The following is a 21,766-nucleotide window of genomic DNA, read 5'->3' as shown; positions in this document are numbered from 1 at the left end:
GGCGCCTTTTGTCGCTGACTTTAGGGGTAGAGTTGTGGTCAAGAGATTTGGCGCCTTTTGTCGCTGACTTTAGGGGGCAAGTTATGTACAGGAGATTTGGCGCCTTTTGTCGCTGACTTTAGGGTTAGAGTTGTGATCAAGAGATTTGGTGCATTTTGTCGCTGACTTTATGAGTAGAATTTGTTGCTTACTGAAGGTTAAACTAGATAGTTTGCTTCATATTTCGTGACTTCTTACATGAAAGATTAGCCTACAGTTTCAAACATTACACAAATTTTTTGAGCGGACAATTTCCGCCCCCGAATGAACACTCCCATCAAAATACACATAATTACAATTTCAAACCTTACACAAATTTTTTGAGCGGACAATTTCCGCCCCCGAATGAACACTCCCATCAAAATACACATAATTACAATTTCAAATGTTACACAAATTTTGGAACGGACAATTACAACCCCCAATCAACACTCCCAACAAAATTACATATAATTACAATTTCAAATGTAACACAGATTTTGGAGCGGACAATTACCGCCCCCGAATGAACACTCCCATCAAAATACACATAATTACAATTTCAAATGTTACACAGATTTTGGAGCGGACAATTACCACCCCCGAATCAACACTCCCAACAAAATTACATAATTACAATTTCAAATCTTACACAAATTTGGGAGCGGACAATTTCCGCCTCCGAATCAACATGCCCATCAAAATTACATAAATTTTACAATTTCAAATCTTACACAAATTTGGGAGCGGACAATTTCCGCCCCCGAATCAACATGCCCATCAAAATTACATAAATTTTACAATTTCAAATGTTACACAAATTTTGGAACGGACAGTTACTGCCCCCGAATCAACACTCCCATTAAAACTACAATTTCAAATCTTATATATACAATTGCAAAAACAGCAATAATTGTAGAAACATATGTATGACCACAGAAAAAAGTTGTAAATCAAGAGTTATCTGTGCGAAAGACACTTTGTGACTTTAAATTTCTGAAGCTTTGCACTGAAAGTAATCAGAGATGGAATCCACCACTTTTTTGGAACGCGTCACTCGCGCCTTTCCATTTACTTCTTCCGTCAATACATCCATAACTCCCTGTCGCCCATTTCTATTAAAAGCAAGCTTGAGATGTTCAAAAGCTAAACCACTGTAAGCAATTGTATGACACATTCCTTTTGAGACCGCTTTCGAATCTGTTAGAGGAGAAAGAGACAATATTTTGATTTTGGCCTCTTCATTAAAATTCAATCTCTTAATAAAGGACTCAAAGGAGTATGTCAACTTCTGCTTCATCTCAGGATTTGGATTCACATGATTTATCAGCCTATTAAGTGCTACAACATCCTGTAAAGCGTCATGGGCTGCGTATTCCTCTTCCAAAAAATGCTGATAAAGATTAACCTGTGAGTATGATTTCAATCCAGGATGGGCAGCTTTGAAAAGCTGAAGAGTGTCACATAATCCAATAACTGCATCAGAAAATGAGTTGGCTATTTCACAGTTATTAAGTGCGTTCAGCAATACTGGGATATCATATGATAAAATATTGTGTCCAGTGATGACAGATTTCTTACACGAATCTTTGTTTAGAAAGTCAATAAAGCGGGATAGTCCAACTCTGATTGACACGGGAAAAACCTCTTTGTTGTTATGATACATCTTCACACCATTCATTGTTATACCCGTTATTTCCTCTGCTTTCTTACTGATTGGTCGTTTAGGGAGAATGTATTCGTTGAATTGTTTACCCTGTTGAATCGCAGATATCTGCAGGATGTGTGAAGTTCTTGCTGAAATATGAAACAGAGCTGTGTTAGCATACCGTAAATAAAGAAAGAAAATTATCGGCAACTATACATCACTTGGTGATGACCAAACTGAAAGTGCCCTGCTTATGTAAAGAACATTATGATGTAAAGCATTCAGATATGATTATTCATAAATAAGATCTTAGCCACCTATGACTTATAGTCTTGAATACGGGGTCAGTGCAAATCCATTAACTATTATAGGCATTCTATTGATTTAATCTGAGTGAGCCATTGGGAGATAACTTATAGTCTTAAGATCTGCTATGACCTTTACATTTTGCCTGGAAATGTGGTTCAAGGTCACTGCACAACATTTACCTAAAAGCATTATCTAAGTACATGTATAAAGTATGAGAGTATGAGCTGAAAAGGACCGAGAGAAGAGAATATGTGTTCGGAACAAGTGATTTCAGATGGATTATAAGGCTGATTATTTAAGAAAGGCAACAGAGCGAGCCCTCATATTGATTGGCATGACCTGCATCCAAACAATGTCCCTTATGAGTGTCTGTTTTGAAAAAGTAAAATCAAATTGCAATTACCTAGACCTGTTGCTTCAATATCAAATATAACTTCATCCTGAGATTCATGTTCTTTCACTGGAAGTGCTTCCAAAGATGGCTGAGAAGTTGGGGGAGGTATTTCCTGCACATCAGTGGGTTGTATAACTTCAAAGTTTACTCCCTCTGCATAAGTTATACCCTCTCTGACTTCCTGTGTTGCATTGCCTTGTTGTCTGTAAGATTTTTATTGTCAAAGGTCAGACAAAAATACAAATACAGTATATGTTGTTCATGGAAATAATTCATAATGTATTTTATCAATATTGCAGTTATTTTTTACCTCAATTGTAAGGAAAAAGCTTTAATTTAAGAACAAGATACACATTTTTTGACACACTGATAGGAAAAGAAAGAAATGTAGAGAAAAACATTATATAATGCACCTTTTAGATTTCAGTAGTCGTCTTTTTTGTTTGGCCTTGAAGGAAGTGGCAATAGCTTTCCTCTTTTTGTGCTGAAGATCTCTAATTTTAGCTAATCTCTCAGTAAAGTAGCCTGGTGATAGTCCTAGGCGACGGTTGACCTGAAAAACATATCAAATATTCAAAACACTTAAAATTGAAAGCTGTCCAAAAACTCTTAATATTGTAACAGGGACTTAGCATCAGGTGAGAGGGGGAGGGGGGGGGGACAGGCCTGCCCCCCCCTCCACTTTTTCTTGCAACAAGAATTTTTGTAAATTTAAATATAAAAAATTGAATTATCATGGAGATGCACCCCCCCCCCCTTTTTGGGAGTATGTATAATTTTATATGAAATAACGAAATAAAGAAAAAGAAGTTATAGGTAAGACTACCCTACCACCCCCCCCCCCATCCCATATATGTTCAAGGATATTTGTGCAATATTTTAAATATCATGATGGTTAATTTCGCTTGATTAAATTACACCGGGTCAAATGAGTAGGAAAAAATAAAATCATTAAAGTTATTATGCATTTATAAAATCACTTACATGCATTACATATCTGTGTCCTTCGTTCTTCTGCAGAACACTTGCAGCTACTCTGTATTTCAAACTACATGAGGAGCTATAGTGGTTTGCCTTTGGAGCTTTGGATGCCACTAATCGATTGAAGCTTTCATTTCCTTGGGTGCTTCCTAGGGTTGCCAACTTTTCAGAATTTGCTGCATATGTTTCCATCATGTTATGGATGGTACCCTGTAACTGTATGTCAGATAAGGCTTTACCATGGGGCAGGGAGTGATACTTTTCCTTTGGATTTGCCAAGAATCGACACCAGCTAGACATACACTGACTGTGATCTCCAAAAGGATGATGGGAAAGAGCTTTGAGTCCTTGGCTTATCTTGGCAGCATCTCCTTTTCCTTGGGCAAGGATGAAGTTAAAACATCGTTTGAGATATTGAATAACTTTGAAAGTTAAAGTTTTGTGTTGTTTTTTCACTGAGTACAGATGGTTCCCAAAGATTTTTTTCACATGATTGGCATCTGATATTTTGCCAATATTTGTGTCAATATTTGTCCGAAGTCTGGAAATTGTAGTGCTGTCCTCATCACCAACTATTGCTTTCACATGGACAGACCCCTCATTCACATCCTTCACCATCTCCTCTATCATGTCACTCTCCATGCCTTTTGCGCTTCCGTGCCAGTTGATACTGCAATCGTGTGGTGGGGGAGTTGAATTGGTATACAGACTACATATGTGACAGGATTTGGACCTTGTTGAACAGTTGACTATTTTTCCTGATAGTGTCCCAATCATAGATGAATGACCTGAAATAGCATCATTTGATATTACTCAATATGATTATTTTATGCAACACGACATCTGATTGGTTCTATACAATAATGTGCCAGGGAAATTAAACTTCATATTTCCCTGTCATCATCATATTTTTCATTATGAGGATTTTTCATTATTTTTGAGGATGCTTCAACTCCAATTTGAGCTTTTAATTGGCCAAATAGTTTTTGAGAAGAAAATTTTTAAAGATTTTCTCTATATATTCCTATGTAATAATTTGGGGAACATGATTTAAACAAACTTGAATCTACACTACCTGAGGATGCCTCCACAAAAGTTTGAGCTTTTCTATCATAATAACCTTTAAGAAGATGATTTTTAAAAGATTTTCTATATACATTCTTATATAAAAATTCATTCCCCCATTGTGGCCCCACCCTACCCTTGGGGACCATGATTTGAACAAACTTGAATCTGCACTACCTGAGGATGAATAAACACGAGGCATGATTTTTACTGCGTAACTGAAAGGGTCAAATAAAATCATGTGGTCTAAATTTTAAATGACAATAACATTCGCAGGGGTGTTGTGGAGAGGAATTTTATCTAAGATTGAATACATTTTCACTTTATTTTCATATTGGTCCCACCCTAGAACTTGAACCCCTGACCCAGGGGTGATGACGTTCACAAACTGAACCAATCACAGTATTACCAATGTAGTTTATATATATTTATCAAATACCTGACAAACTGTCATATGACCTCCCACTCCCTCTCTTCTGCCAACCAGCATCAACACTAACAATCAATCCATCTTTTTCCCTGTTCCTAGTAATTAAAAAAGGCAATTAATAGTACTAGTCAGCATGTAACATTACTAAATGAAACTATTTTAAAAATTTGCATCAGTAATTACAAAAATTATGAAATATGAAAGTACATGTATGATTTCAATGAGTATGCACACATTGCTGCAGTTATGAGACTGTATCTTTCAAAAAATCATGATTTAATGCTTATATTTACATTTTTTAAACTTCTTGTCTAGTCTGCACATGTGATTTATACCTTAAAATTCCTATCTTGTCCTAAGAGTAAGTTCATATTAATGGAAGAGCCACTCTAACAGCCACAAGCGTGAACTTTGATTTTCGCTTGTGATGTTGTAGTTTATAGCATTCGATCATGCAACCTTTGTGACGTCATAATAAACCTTGTCATTTAACCTTTGAGTACCCTGTGTGCATTACACTGTTATAACTGCCGTAGCTTTCAACACACTTTACAAGCCAAGATTATGTGGAATGAAAATATAACAGGATGTTTCCACATACTGCCATGATTCCAACAATTATTCGCTACTTATCAACTATATAGAAATATTGAGGTCAGTCACCTGATGCGTTTCCATCCATTACATTTTGACATTTTAGTTTAAGATAAAACAAGATAAATTTTAAGGCACATGCAGACTGATATCATAACATTTTTTTTAACAAAGTGTATGTGTGATCTGACCAGAGGATCGAGTATCATGTCATTCATTTATCAAATAGAAGTGTTCAGTAAAGTGATGGTGGGTGTTAAACTGTGGTATATGAGATATGCCTTATTCTATGCCTTATAAAAATTAAATCCCTTTTTCGCAGATGCTACACAAAATCTTTGTTACTTCATAAATGAAATAACAAAGGAATTTAAAATGGAACGCTAGCTGATTGACTCTGTGAACTAAAAATGCATTTGAAAATTTGATCATACTTCTCTGTTAGATCTATTTCTTCTTTCAAAGCTCTCTCTGTTGAATCTTGGGCAACAAAATTAACAGCAGCACCAATCTCCTTCTGACGACGAGAGAGTGTTTTGTGACAGACTGCTGGTATATTCAATGTTGAAAGGAGACTGTTGACTTGCCTTTCTCCTACTCCTGAGTGAACCATTGCTGAAAAAGGAGATGATTGAAAAAGGATATAAATAATAAAACAAAATTTTGTAGAGTGAAAATTCCATTTAGAAATTTCATTTGCATTTTATATACCAGCTGCTAGTTTTGTGTTCGCATCCCACACACGGCCATGCTTTTTTCCTGTAGGTACATGGTTCATTTGTCCACAGTTTGTATTGGAGCAAGGTATCTAAAGGAAAAATAATATACCATGACTAAATATATCAAATCACAAAAGTATTTTCTCAGTGTTCGGTAAAAATATAATAAATGAAAAAAAGCAACACTAACTGCAAAACATAAGCACTTTCATTGTTAAAAATCTTCAGAAGTTTTGAAGATGAAGATTTCTAACAACGAAAGCGCTTATGTATGTTTTGCAGTTAAGTGCTGCTTTTTTTCTTTTTATTATATCTATATAGTTAAATCCAAAAAATATCGCAGTGTCCGGTGTGTGTGTATATATATATATATATATATATATATATATATATATATATATATATATATATATATATATATATATATATATATATATAATAAAAAACTTTTAAAACACTGTTTCAATTATAATTTATAAATTATAATTTTATAATTATATATATACACACCCACTGTACTAGATATACCTTTATTAACTTGAAATTGGCAAAAACATGTGGAATAAAAACAAAAGTTGGCATCTTGACGAATACAATTTACCTTTAGTATTGCTGAAAGTCCATAAGTCTGGATATTTACAGCATGTGAAAGTTGCAAAGGCAAGCCACATTCCATGCATGCCTTCAATGCATCTGCTAACACCCCCAATTCCACCACTCTCCTCCCCTGTCTCCAACCACAATCAGACGTTTTAACAACCTCTTCATGGTCAACATCTGTAATATTAAGCATTATAAATAAACAGATCTGTGCTTATTATCTTGAAGTTTTCCCATTCAAATATTTTTGGCACCATGAAAAAATATTAATAAGAAGTTGTTCCGTATAACAATAGGCAAATTACATGTATAATAAATATTTCAATCAATATACTAGAAAACATCATTTATTCAATAGTCTGATTACAATATATATATGCTCGATCTTGACAAGCTTTTTATTTTCATTTCAAAATTAGTACGGTGATCTCCCTTCTCTGTCCCCCCCCCTCTCTCTCTCTCTCTCCTCTCTCTCTCTCTCTCTCTCTCTCTCTCTCTCTCTCTCTCTCTCTCTCTCTCAACATCATAATCCCCATCTTTTTCTCATTCTTCAACTTATATATCCTTTCATATTTTGGGAATTATTGATATATTTTTGTAAACTTTTATGTGATGTTTATATAATGTAAATGTGATGAACTATTAAAAAAACCACCACACAAAAAAAACAAAGTTTATCAATATGTACATATACCTGGTACATGTATTACAATGCATAAAAATGCGGACTTTAAATCAGATATAACATTGAACATCAGTCTTGAGTTGACAGACATTTATATTTTCTGGGCAAGGGATATAGTATTACTGTTAATATTAGATAAGGACAGTAAATAATTATTCTTTACTTCTAGTTGTCCAATAACATATACCAATAACAAATATCTAAGGAATACGGAATCATTTTTTAAGTATTTTGAGTTGTCAATTTTAGTCTGGACATAATATAACAATTATTTAAATCAATTTTTATTCCTGATAGATTTGATCAGGCCCCACTCAAAATTAACAATTTGTAATAGGCTATTCAAAGATATAATTATGTAATTTTCAGCAGTTGTACTATTAAATATATAAATATTGATGTATTTTTAAATGGATTTCATTTCTTTTGATTAAATATGCAAACCCTGCTTGCCCCTAACAATACCTATTGGTCTGCATGTACATTATAAAATCGATTTGTAGTGTTAATATAACAGACAAAGACACTGGAATATGTAAATATAATTATCTAAGGTGTTCAATATGTGGAATATGTAAATATAATTATCTAAGGTGTTCAATCTGTATTTTTTTCATTGATACATATACAAAATCCGATTTATACTTCAGATTAATTTTTATGAATGTTTATAATTATTTTTTTTTATTTATGGCATTAGGCACCACAGATGCTTGAGCCTTTGCTCATACGTAAATATCCATGAGCCAAATACCCAATAAACCGCATGATTAAACACATGTGCATTACGCTGGTATACTACATGTATACATAGAACAAAACAAATCAATGTTCGATGCAATGCACATATCAATTTAGATAAAAATGTTAATTTCTTAGCTCCACTTGCTTTTATTCTAAAATCACAATTTCTTTTACTCAATTTACAAGTCTCAAGAATGTAGGACATACCCAGACAGATCGCTTTCGCTGGCGTCGTGTCATCTTCATCTTCCTGCAACTGCAGATCAACGTAACTGTGATCAGTCTGTTCTATAGCGTCTGTTTGGGCACTAGACCATCGTTTCCTCTGGGCATTAGCAACATTTACGTACTTTGTAATCTTCTTAGTTGATTCAAACCCACGTTTCCTCCGCATTGTGGCAAAATGATAGTGGCAGACGAGCTGTCACTACCCATCTGTTTACATTGCCGAAAACCGATTTTTATGTCGTAAAATAAGGCTTTTGCGTTAGATTAAACTTTTTAATCATTTATTTTTGTTTATATTGTAAATAGAGGCTATAAAATCATTTCTACGATAAAATCTGTAATTTAATAGCTTAGTAGTGAACCAACAGATTTAACGACTGCGAATTGGTTTACGTCATTCGGAGTTGCGCGGTAGATTCAAAATCGTGAGTCCCATACTTCCTTAAGGCGAAAAAAGAAACAGACTTTAAAGTTGGGAAATTTGAAGGACCACCGTTTATTTGGAAATATGTACCAAAACCACTTCTTGGTCAACATGCAATAGAACTTCTGTTGGAAAACGCAGACTCTCATTTTGATAACGGCGTGGTTGGAATCATTTGCATTGGAACCAAAGTAAGTTGAAATACTAAATTATAAAACAAATACCAATGGTTTAATTGAAGTCATCTATGATAGATTTGACCACGTTCCGAGCGAAATTATTATCTCATAATATTCAAAGAACGATTCCGTATTACTTTTATTTTTATCATTTCCGTTCGTACATTTAAAAAAAACAGTATATTTAAACCACTTTTTGGGAGTTGATTTTAATCAACTCTCCTATGCAGTTACTCAGACAAACCGAAAGTGAAACAGTGTTTGGACCTCAGCACAAATCACTGCTGCTGACAAGACTTAGTTCTTGAAAATAATAGTTATAATAATTCGATGTAAAGTATGCTAAAGCATTGTTTTTCAAGGAAAAAGTATTTATAAATACCTTGAAAATAGTCAGATTTTAAATGGTACGAACAATTCAAATATGTTTTGTAGTCGTATGTATTCCTACGCCAGAGTTCAATATAGTCTCGTTCAACTCGACGCTCGGCTGTCTCCGTAAATCCGTGTCAGCCGAGCGTTTGGTTGAACGAGACTAGAGCTCAATATTGCTTTGATCCATACATTTTCGAGAAATATTTCTATTACTGATACATAGTTTGATTGAATTAATTTTATCTTTAAATATATTTAACATGATTCATATGGGGGGTTCTCGACATTCTCGTCGAAAACGTCCAAAAATTCATATTATAAAAATGTGCGTAATTCACATTAGAAACTACATGTACTGGTTCTGCAAAATTAATTATCATTGGTTTTAAAATAATAAACATCAACAAAATCAACTCCCGTCAGTTCTTCAGTACTTTGATTCTATGTAGCACATGATATGTACTGTGTATTACTACGCTGCGCAGCCAAAATCGTTTTGTGGTTATGCTATAAGACACGCCCAATTTGTGCTAGTCATGTTTTATAAAGTTATTGGGTTTTTAGGTTCAAAATTGATTCCTAATATTATCACAAAGACTGTTGAAAATGTAAATATGTCTTCATAAAACCACTTTATATTAAAATATGTTGTTTATTACTATTCCTATGCAAGCTCTGGAATATATCCATTGGGAGGTGATTCATTTAAGTAACTGTACTTTTCCTCCCATTACTAGCTAAACCAGACCACAAATGTTTTTCAGTTTAGCAATATAGTCTTATTTTATTGTTTTAAAAATGAATATTGTTTTGAATATAGGATTACAAATTTTAGAATTTTGTTCTCCCAATCAAGGGGATAAACACCAAATAATACATTACAGACATCAAAACTAACATTTCTGTAGCATTTATCATATTTAAGTATTGTATGTGCTTCCATAGAGGTTGCATTTTTTTGCATGTTGTAAAAACATGTTGTGTAGTTTCAGACATATCATTACTAAACGTACAGCAGTCAGAGGTAGTAATTCTGATTTGCTTTAGATAATATTTAACAGGAAAAAATGTATGGAATGTATGGAATTCTATATTGTAACCAATTGACAGTTGAATCGTTGGTAGTTCAAAAACATATTATTTTAAAAACATCGTGTACACATAGATCATTTGGCAAAATATCACATAGCTCAGCATTCCATTTGTTGATAGATGTAGGTACGCAATCATTTGAGGTTAAACATGTGTATATATGCTATATACTTTTTCTTTAAATAAATGCAGTGCAGTCTCTTCAAAGTAGACATATTAATAAACAAATATGTCAAGTATTTCGATATTACACACATTACACTATTATATAACATTGGAAGTATATATGAAAAATGGAATCCTTCAGTAAAATCTATTCTTGGTAATATGTTTCTATTTTTGTTATTTTAAAAATCTCCAATGATTTTAACCCATTTCATATAGCAATCTTTGATACATACATATTTACATGCAGTTGTTATATTACAGTTGTGCCACAAAGGGATATTGAAAACATTCTTGGTATTTAATGAGCTTTTGATAATTTTCTTACTATAACAGAACAATGAATTTAAAACATCTTGCCAAAAAATAATATTTCTGCGAACAACCATGCCTGATAGGAAATCATCACCAAAATCAATAAGTTTGTATGCAAAGTCATAACCATTTATTGATAAAACAAAAAGTCCATCCATATTTTGTAGTATTGAGTTGATTTCTTAATCCATGAACATTAAGAGATGCCATAAAGTTAGAAATGTTAACCATTTTAAAACCAATTTTAGATAATAGAGTTTCTCCTCTGCTTACCACACTTTGATTTCAAGATAAATTCGAACAGGTATTTCATTAGAGATGAAATGACATCTTGTTTTGAATTTGGAAGTGATATACAAATATTGTTAAGTTTTGAAATAATGAAACTTCTTTAAACTGTGATGCGACCATTGAGAGTTAAAATTCTCCTCCTTCATTGTTGAATTGGAGAAAAATATTTTTGGCAATTGTTTGTTGTACTTTATTGATGTCATTTGATCTAAATCAACAGATAATTCTATTCGAAGTATATGAAAAGAAGTGGAGCCCCAATCAAGTTTTCAACGTGAATGGTGAAAAACATCATTAGAAGTTTTTACCTCACCTGCGCTGAAAGCTCGTTAGCTATTCTGAGCACAGTTTGTCCGTCTGTTCGTCTGTAAACCTCTTTACATTTTGAACTTCTCTAAAACCGCTTGGCCATTTTCAACCAAATTTGGCACAAAGCATGGTGGTACATTGAGGTACACTTTTCTACTTTCACATAAGGATTTAAAAAAATAAAAAACAATAACTATAGTTTGTCCAAAGTTATTGCTCCCACTTGTTGATGATTTTTAATAAAAATGCACATAACTTTGAAAGAAGTACAGTTGTAATTGATGAAATGGAAAATATCGAAGAAATCTTCATTTACAAATTATTCCTTTTCTCTCATAAAAGTTTACAGGGACGAAAACAAATTTCTTACAGAGATTTATAATAGGGAATTTTTACATCTTTTCTCTATTTGGAAGTACTAAGGAAACTTTGCGCAGTTTTTCAACGTTATCATCCCGGCTAAATAATGGCTAATGCAATGCAAAATCCCCCTATACTTTTTATTTTGGGATGTGTATTGAAACCTAAAGCGGTAGAGGGGGCGTTTCAAAACAGATAATCTGGACATTTTTCATATTAATAGATAAACATAGTTTGAGTACACAGTTTTCAAGATAGGAAGTTGTTCTTTTCCTGATCATTTGTTCATTTATCAGAGGTGTACATATTGCTAGGACTTTGATTTCTGATAATTTCTAAAAAAAAAAAAAAAAAAAAAATACCAGCTTTCTAACTTATTCATTTTGGGGCAAAATATTGCATATATAGTACTCCATTACACTCGAAATTTGGTAGTGTTTATCAATTCAGGGTTGACATGAATTATGGATATAGTTCAAATAAAAGAAAACCCGGTCACATTGACAGCTTTGTTCTTGTAAAGTGATGGGGGGGGGGGGGCTATTATAAAAGGAACCTGAAGTAAACCGTGAACACCAACTGAAAATTTAGTTTTTTATATTGCATACGATCTTATTTTCGGTAAAAAAAATTGTATTCCATAAAGGTAAATATGTCAAAGATTAAGTATGTGCAAAAATAAGTGTAAAATTCGGATATTCATTTTTGTTTAGTCTACCAATTGGGCCACATGTCACCATATCCTATATTTACAATTCCAGAAATTTTTCCTTATATGAACCTAAAGAAAAGCGAAAACGTTAAATTCTGTATATTTTCATTTGTAAATAAGTTTCCTTATATGAACTTATACTGCAGTAAAATAGCGAAAACGTTCAATTCTGTATGAACTGTTTCATGACGTCACAATGATCATAGCACGCACTTATCGTTTGTCGCTTGGATTATTGTAAACTTAAAATTTTAACAGTTTGAACGATTTCTCTTTTTTCAAACGTAAATATAAGTCACAAACAGCAATGTTAAAAAGTTCACCGGGATATGAAGTTGGTTGGTACGTGATCAAATCTACCGAGAAGACCTACAGGCTTCACAGGAGTTGATCACGTGACCATCCAACTTAATATCCTGGTGAACTTTTTAACATTGCTGTTTATTTCTAAAATGAAATTTTTTGTGACGCCACAATTATCAAATCACGCGCTTATCGCTTGTCGCTTGGGTTATTGTAAACTTAAAATCTCGGTAATTTTAACACTTCTGAACGATTTGTCTTTTTCAAACGTAAATATTGGTAATAAACAGTAATGTTAAAAAGTTCACCGGGATATGAAGTTGGTTGGTACGTGATCTAATCTACTCAGAAGCCCTTTGGGCTTCACAAGTTTTGATCATGTGACCAACCAACTTCATATCCCGGTGAACTTTTTAAATTGCCATTTTTTTATTGAACGTCCATATAAAGCAAGTACGGCTCAAGTGAGCGACATGTCCTATTGGGTCTATTGCTTTTAGAACCTATCAATACAATTCTTGTTTTAGAGATGTTTATCTTCAAACCTGAAATGAGTGAAAAAAGTCTCAAGAGCTTCGACAAGTGATATTGGTGAACCATCTAAAATAAATAAAGTCTCATCTGTATACCTAGAAATCATATGTCCGTTGCCATTGACAATTATACCTCTAATATCAAAGGTTTGTTTATTGAGAATAACTATAATTTCTGCACATATCAAGAATAAATAAGGAGCTACTGGGTCCCGCTGTCTACATCATCTTTGGAATTTGAACTGTTCTGACAGGAAGCCACATTGTAAAACAGAAGCCTTAAATAATTTTTGTTGATAATCTTTATCCAGTTTATTATTTCCAAATCCAAAGTATTCTAGAGATTTGTACATTTACTATTATATAAAGGAGTCGAAGGCTTCCTTAAAGTAAAACAGAACTAAAAGACCTGGTATGTTTTTAATTTCATTGCACGACTTTAAATCATAGAACGTTCTAGAATTTTCTCCAATATATTTACCTTTAAGAATACCTGTTTGTGTATCAGATATGACATAATATAGTGTAGACTTTATTCGATAACTAATACATTCTGATATAAGCTTAAAGAGAACATTCAGAAGAGTGATGGGTCTCCAGTTTTTTAAATACTTAGTCTTTCACCTTTTGGTAAACATAAAAAAGTCCCAATCTCTGAAAAATGGGAAGCTCATTTTTTCAAAAAAAAAATTTATTGCATTTAGGATGAAAAATTACATCACAACCTGGTGATTTATTATTTTTCTTATTTTTTAGAATCTCAAAAACTTCTTTAGAGATTGCAGTTTCTAACGATTCCTTAATTCTAAATTTTGAAACTATTTTGTTGGTTTTTCTCCCTATTTGATCCATGTTGCTCAAGATCTTATCAAATGGCCTTATTCATTTTTCAAGATTTTATTTTTTCTATTAGTTCAGGTTGAATGTGTTCTTGAGATTCTAAGGATGTTATTTCACTGGTTAGGGAGATTTTAAATATTTTATCCTTCCTGTTTCTAATGATATGAATATGAAATATAGAGACCCTTATTTCCACAAGAAGCACATATAGAAATATACTGTCATCTATATCCTTACTAAAACATGTATGAATATCAGAATTGTATGCATACTGACTCTTAACTCTGTAGTTTCCTTAACTTAATCAATAACAACTATGTCTGTCATTAACTTTCATTAAAAGCCCCCTTCCTCTTTCAAAAGTCTAAAATAACAATAGAATGGCCAAATACGTAGCATGATTTAATATAAAAACAATTTTAATATATTAGACTATTTGAAATCAAAATATAATCAAGGCGACTTTGCTTTAAAGGCTTTGTTTCCCATGTAAATATTGTTTTACCTGTGTTTAAGACCCTGTTGTCATCAACTAACTGCAATTCGTACATAATATATTTCTCTTGCCTTTGGATTGTTTATAATAACATAGTTGTAGGCATCTATATCTTGTTTGAGAACAAGATTGAAATATTCACTTAAAATGAAAAAGTGTATTGTGATTTTTGAAGAATGAACGAGATGATTTTGTTTGGAGCAGATGTTTAACTTTATGTAATATTTGCTAAATAGTATGTAAACCTATAATTCTATTTCTCAGCCGTTGTTTCTTTTATAAAAATCCGAACAACACTACCCCATATAACTTCATATTTAAAATGCATCGATAGTTTTATGAATGCTCAAATCGAAAACTGCTTCTAAAACCTTAAGTTATGGACTGCTTTGATTCAATATGCCATTGAACGTGCAAATTGTATAATAATTGGAAAATTTGTTGTTGTTTTTATTGTTGAGAACCCGACAAAACACTATAAAATCGAAAAGAATATGATTATAGCAATATTTTCTCCATGAAATATTGTGTTTTTCTTGTTTTGTTTTTATCTTAAATCAAGAAATACACGTATACCATTTTTAATAATCATGTAATAAAGTAGTGAGATAGTAGTATTGCTCCAACCGATTTTACCGCATGTATCGATTGACATATAATAAGAAGGAAAATTGTGATTCTGTTTAATCAATATGTAAATACATATAAGCTATATTAATTTTTTCGATTAAAAAAAAGGACGACGTTATTCGAGCACTTCAACCATAGTGAAGTCATGTCATATATATATATATATATATATATATATATATATATATATATATATATATATATATATATATATATATATATATATATATATATATATATATATAATAAAAGAAAAAAAGCAACACTAACTGCAAAACATAAGCGCTTTCATTGTTAAAAATCTTCAGACGTTTTACAGTCGTTAAAACTATGACGTAATTACGTTACCTAGTGATAACGTCAACAATAATACTATGACGTCATAATGCTTATTGAAGGAAACAATCATGGAATAAAGTTATATAGCGTTATATACAGTAAAACAAAATCAGAGACGATGAAACAGTCTATATCAAACTATTTAACGAAGGTTTTAGTGACTTTATAAAATGTTCTTCTTTTTCCCTTCGTTCAATTGCATTGTCAGTATAAAGTTTATAAAACGGAAAAACTGAAAATTGTCCGTGGCCACAAATATCAAGATGTTCACTAAGTTTAATTTTTCTGTACTCGGGTTGATTGACGTGTTGTTTGTGTATACGAATACGGGTGCGTAGGGTTGTTCCAGTTTCTCCTATATAGAATTCGTTGCATCCGCTACACGTAATGTTGTATATAACATTTTTAGAGGCACAACACATGTTCGCATTAACAATAAAGTCCTTGTCCCCGAACTTGAACGATTTCCCGACTTTAATGTATTGGCAAGTTCCACAGCGGGGATCGTTACACTTGCTGACAGAATAAGATTGACGTTGAAAAGAAGACTTGCAAAGTATCCTTCGGAGAAAATCTCCGTTTGAAAGGAATTCGAATGCCAACAGAAACACATTTTATCAACCACTGATAAGAAAACCAGTAGGAAAAAGACAATTTCCGCAAAACAGATATAATGGCCAAAACAATGGGAATTCTTATCATTCATCCGGGAATTTATTAAGGAGGAATGGAACGACCTACATCGGCAGAAAGGCTAATCATTATTTTTTAGGAGGAGGCAAACCAAGCCAAGGCCAAAGGTATCCGAACAACCGATATCTACAAGGACAGAGGACAGGGCGGAAATAGTAGACCCCAAAGTTATTAACCTGTCAAATAGATCATTGAACGAAGCTGAAATAAACTTACTTTCAAAAGGATTAAAATTTACACCAACGCCAAATGAAAGTAATCCTCAGGATTTAACTACAGACATTAAGGAATATACTAGAAAATTGAGACTAGCCGAATATTTCCATAGTGACGATGACGAAGAAAATATAACTGAAACAAGTCTTGTCAAAAACAAATCTAACTTTTATCCTAAAAAGGGAAGAAATGCTCTCCTAGATACAGTTTGTGATACTCTTGAAAGTCTATCAACTGAAGATAACACCCCTAAAAATAAAAGACAGCATAATTTATTAAAATCAGAAGGAAATACTATCAAATCGTTGCTCAATGATGATTCTATCGTAATCAAAGAGGCGGACAAAGGAGGAGCAGTAGTAGTTATGGACGCAGAGTACTACAAAAATAAAATACTGGAGATGCTTAACAACATTGAGTTTTATTGCGAAATAGCTGAGAACAATGATAAACAACCATTCAAAAAGTGAAACGATTACTTAAAGACCACCAGACTTCCTCCGATATAACAACCAAAGAAGCGGATTTTTTTAACGGATTTTGATTTCCGGGAAAGTGTCTTTTATGGACTTCCTAAGATACATAAGTCTAAAACAATTACTAATGCCATCAAAATGCAAAATAATGCATATATTACTTCTATGAAACCGGACGATCTCAAATTTAGACCTATAGTGGGAGGACCTAACGCTCCAACACAACGACTGAGTCATCTTATGGATATATTACTAAAACCCTTATGCTCAGAAGTAAAAAGTTATGTTCGAGATGATCTTGATATTCTGAGATATTTACCAGATAAAGTTAACCAAGATGCAAAGTTGGTCACTATGGATGTAACAAATTTGTATACAAACATAACCACAGATCTCGGTATCAATGCCCTCAAATACTGGATCAATAAATATCCACAAAATATCAACAGCCGTTTCAGCAGAGAGTTTATCCTAGAGGCAAGCAGTTTAGTCCTTAAAAACAACACATTCTCTTTCAACGGCAAACATTATTTGCAGCTTAAAGGAACGGCTATGGGGACTAAAATGGCCCCTACTTATGCCACCCTCACATTAGGATACTTAGAAGAGAAAATGTATGAAAAAGCTAGACGGCAATTTAACCATCAAACCGCACAAAATATAAAAAATGGATGGAAAAGATATCTTGATCACTGTTTTATCATCTGGAACGAGAGCGACGCCAATTTAACAGTCTTTTTAGACATTGTAAATAATCTGGATCCAAACATCAACTTTACGCTAGATGAAAGTGCGATCTGTATTCCATTTTTGGATGTGCTCATTTCTAAATGCGGAGAAAATATAACCACCGACATGTATTACAAACCAACAGATACCCATCAGTACTTTCATTTCAGTTCTTGCCATCCGGGCCATACTAAACGCGCAATTCCTTACAACTTAGCAAGGCGAGTATGTACCATAGTTAGCGACAACGAAAAAAGAAATGAACGTTTGCATGAATTGAAAGCAAGCCTGATAAAACAATGTTATCCAGTAGGAATCATAGACGATGGTATCAAAAAGGCATTAGCACTGAACAGGGAAAATCTTATTAATCCTCCTGAAAATAACACCTCTGATTTAAAGATATTACCACTCGTAACTACGCATAATCTGAATGATATTAATATTATTCCAGTCGTACGTCAACTTAACAACATTCTACAAACTGATGAAAAAATGTCCGAAGTGCTGAAAAAATATAACTTCATCAACAGTAAAAGACAACCCAGGAATCTCCGAAGGATACTTTGCAAGTCTTCTTTTCAACGTCAATCTTATTCTGTCAGCAAGTGTAACGATCCCCGCTGTGGAACTTGCCAATACATTAAAGTCGGGAAATCGTTCAAGTTCGGGGACAAGGACTTTATTGTTAATGCGAACATGTGTTGTGCCTCTAAAAATGTTATATACAACATTACGTGTAGCGGATGCAACGAATTCTATATAGGAGAAACTGGAACAACCCTACGCACCCGTATTCGTATACACAAACAACACGTCAATCAACCCGAGTACAGAAAAATTAAACTTAGTGAACATCTTGATATTTGTGGCCACGGACAATTTTCAGTTTTTCCGTTTTATAAACTTTATACTGACAATGCAATTGAACGAAGGGAAAAAGAAAAACATTTTATAAAGTCACTAAAACCTTCGTTAAATAGTTTGATATAGACTGTTTCATCGTCTCTGATTTTGTTTTACTGTATATAACGCTATTTATCTCATACGTGTGGTGTATATTACCCGTGTGATAAACCTTTGCTATATCACACGGGTGATGCTATATCAAATACTTCCGGTCGGAACTACTTTTGACACAGCCCCTCGCTTCAACGCTTTAGTAACCTTTTTTCGAAGATTTGCTAGTACTTTCAACATAACTATTTCTACTACAAAAATTAATATAAAATTGATTTTGTCAAAGATTTAAATTACAAATATAAAGGAAAACACATAACTGCGTAGCACAGGCGTCGGAACCGGGGGGGGGGGGGGGGGGAGGGGGGCTATTGTGAGGGGGGGGGGGTTGCAAAGTTATTCATAACCGTAACCAGAAGACCCTTTTTTCTTGTTTGTCAAGATTTTTGATAAATTTAGCCCACTTCAAACTTTCAATTTGCTTTGTGAAGTTTATAAAACTACAAATTACGTTAACTATCAAGGAATTCATCCTGACGACGCGATGAAAACAGAGCGCTCTGGTTGTGTTTATAGGCTATACAAGTGAAGAACTTACCGAAATAATGTTTCATGAGACTTTGATTCCACCACCAGTAAGCATCCTTATTCACTATTTTCAATTTCGAATCATAAGGCTAGCCTAGTGTTTGTTTTATTAAACATCATGCATCAACAACTGTTCCTCGTTAGAGTCAATTCAAACTAACGAGCATTCGCAACTTTGTGTATGTCAACACACTTGATTATTCAACTCTTCTAATCGGAATTTCCATTTAATCAAGTAAATAAGCTCTAAGAAAATAATCTAGAGCTAAAAAATTATTTTAAGGTTTATTTCAGTGAAACTTTACATTAAAACAGTTAGATTTATCTCAGGAATGACGTACTAAATTGTATTGCGCAAGGTCACAATAGCCGCATAACACAACGTTGCATCATCGTTTTTAATCTTTGGTAAAAAAAAAACCAATTTGGGTCACACAAAGGACTGTCTCAAAAGCTTCATAATATAAATCAAATTTTATGAGATAAATAGAACATCTATAATTGTGTGATTTTATATTTGCTTTATCCAACTCGTTGAAATGGTTATATTCGCTCGGCAAGCCTCGCGAATATATACATCATTTCAACTCGTTGGATAAAGCAAATATAAAATCACACAATATAGATATCCTCTATATAACTTTATTCCATGATTGTTTCCTTCAATAAGCATTATGACGTCATAGTATTATTGTTGACGTTATCACTAGGTAACGTAATTACGTCATAGTTTTAACGACTGTAAAACGTCTAAAGATTTTTAACAATGAAAGCGCTTGTGTTTTCCAGTTAGTGTTGCTTTTTTTCTTTTATTATATTTTTACCGGACACTGAGAAAATACTTTTGTGATTTGGTTATATATATATATATATATATATATATATATATATATATATATATATATATATATATATATATATATATATATATATATTAATTAGGGGTTTTTTCTTCTTTTTTTTATTTTGCTCGAGTTTTCCCTTCGTGTTTATATCTGTAAATGTATTCTCATGGAAAATCTACGTAGTTTGTACCCATGAAAATGGAGAAACAAGTTGTTGTCTTTTTCTTATTTCCTATAATTGTGTTTCTGTGAGTTTGTTTGACCCAATTACTTCACAGTCCAATTTGTCACCTATGGTTGTCCAATAAGGAGAAACTGAGATTATAAATCTTATAGGATATTGAAGGACGATGGCAAATTCTGGAATCGGTTTAGCATCATGACCTTCCCAAAAAATTAAGTTAAGTTTTTTTTGTTCTATTTTGTAGGTAGTTTTTACTTTTCTACAAATCGAAAAGAAACAGTGTGAATATTTGACGAAGTACGGTACGGGAACCAACAGAGGAAGAGGAAAAATATATTATACTAAACATTTTGATTTCATGAAAACTGAGGATCGGAATGAAATTGTGATACCACTATTGATGTTTGCTAACTTGCAATCTAAAACCGATCATGGTTCTTAAAGCACATGAACAGAAGTTTTATATTATATAAATTACTATATATTTAATTTATTCTAATCCCTTGCGGACATTTGGCGCATGTATTTATATTTTATTTTTAGTCAAAAAAGAAAGTAATGACCAAATGCAATTTTTACATTTTTTTTCAAAATCAGTTTAAACTGAGAGTGTACATCTTCCGTTTGTTATCTTCATATACTGTATTAATATTTTAACGGCATTCAGCTTTTAAATTTTAACTTAAATAATTATATTCAATTGGATTCGTTTATATTTGTATAGAATTGTTTTACATGATTTGTGTTTAGTTTATTGTACATTGTAATTTTTAACAGTTTTTGCTAATAAATATAAAACCATAGTTCCAATTGTATGCATACTAATACATAGAACATATAAAACAATATGTAATATGGCATAGTAAATCGTAGCATACAAGCGCAGAGAGAGTTTAACAATGCCCACCTTGCGGATCCAGAGTCACGTTTAGCACGTGCAAATGAAAAAAAAAATTGGAAAATGAAAATTAACGTCGGAAAATATCTTAGTGACTTGGTTCCACTCTATAGGAAACGTTATGGCAATTGTGTCCCTATCTTTGGGCTTAGACCCTATTTCAAGGATATTGGTTATTACAATTTAGGTAAACGAATTTATGGACATCAGACTCGTGCATTTAGGTTTTCGTAAATGTAAATGTGAGTAAAGAAGATTACTTTCAAAGATTAAATACATTATTACTATTTAGCTATACCAGCCTACCCTAGGCTTTGAACCACTTTCCCAGGGGTCATGAAGTTGACAATTTTAGTAGAGGGTATTAAGGACATCGTCATAAATTTTGCAGAACACTTC

At 32.9% G+C, this 21,766-nt stretch overlaps 2 protein-coding genes and 1 long non-coding RNA gene across 3 annotated transcripts in view; 1 reads left to right on the top strand and 2 right to left on the bottom strand.

Annotated features, from left to right (window-relative positions):
- LOC136276483 (uncharacterized) overlaps positions 1-20,981 on the top strand; it is a 45,217-nt gene extending 24,236 nt beyond the window's left edge. The window contains exons 2-3 of the long non-coding RNA XR_010714944.1: positions 8,863-9,030; positions 20,714-20,981. This is a non-coding gene — a long non-coding RNA (uncharacterized lncRNA). The remainder of the gene's footprint in view (positions 1-8,862; positions 9,031-20,713) is intronic.
- Positions 1-21,766, bottom strand: part of LOC105333533 (D-beta-hydroxybutyrate dehydrogenase) — a 359,470-nt gene that overhangs the window by 253,528 nt on the left and 84,176 nt on the right. The gene's annotated exons all lie outside the window — the stretch shown is intronic.
- On the bottom strand, positions 253-8,855 carry LOC117689793 (uncharacterized). The gene is made up of 9 exons (XM_034471831.2): positions 8,395-8,855; positions 6,760-6,935; positions 6,151-6,247; positions 5,874-6,054; positions 4,855-4,940; positions 3,354-4,138; positions 2,783-2,922; positions 2,379-2,572; positions 253-1,815 (listed from the first exon to the last, which is right to left on the bottom strand). The coding sequence occupies exons 1-9, from the start codon at positions 8,579-8,581 to the stop codon at positions 1,007-1,009; spliced, it is 2,655 nt and encodes an 884-aa protein (XP_034327722.2). The 5' UTR covers positions 8,582-8,855; the 3' UTR covers positions 253-1,006.

The sequence above is a fragment of the Magallana gigas genome, chromosome 1, assembly GCF_963853765.1.
Source record: "Magallana gigas chromosome 1, xbMagGiga1.1, whole genome shotgun sequence".
NCBI classification, from domain to species: Eukaryota; Metazoa; Mollusca; class Bivalvia; order Ostreida; family Ostreidae; genus Magallana; species Magallana gigas.
Note: the sequence above shows the minus strand (reverse complement) of the source record. Positions and strands in the feature narration are given on the sequence as shown.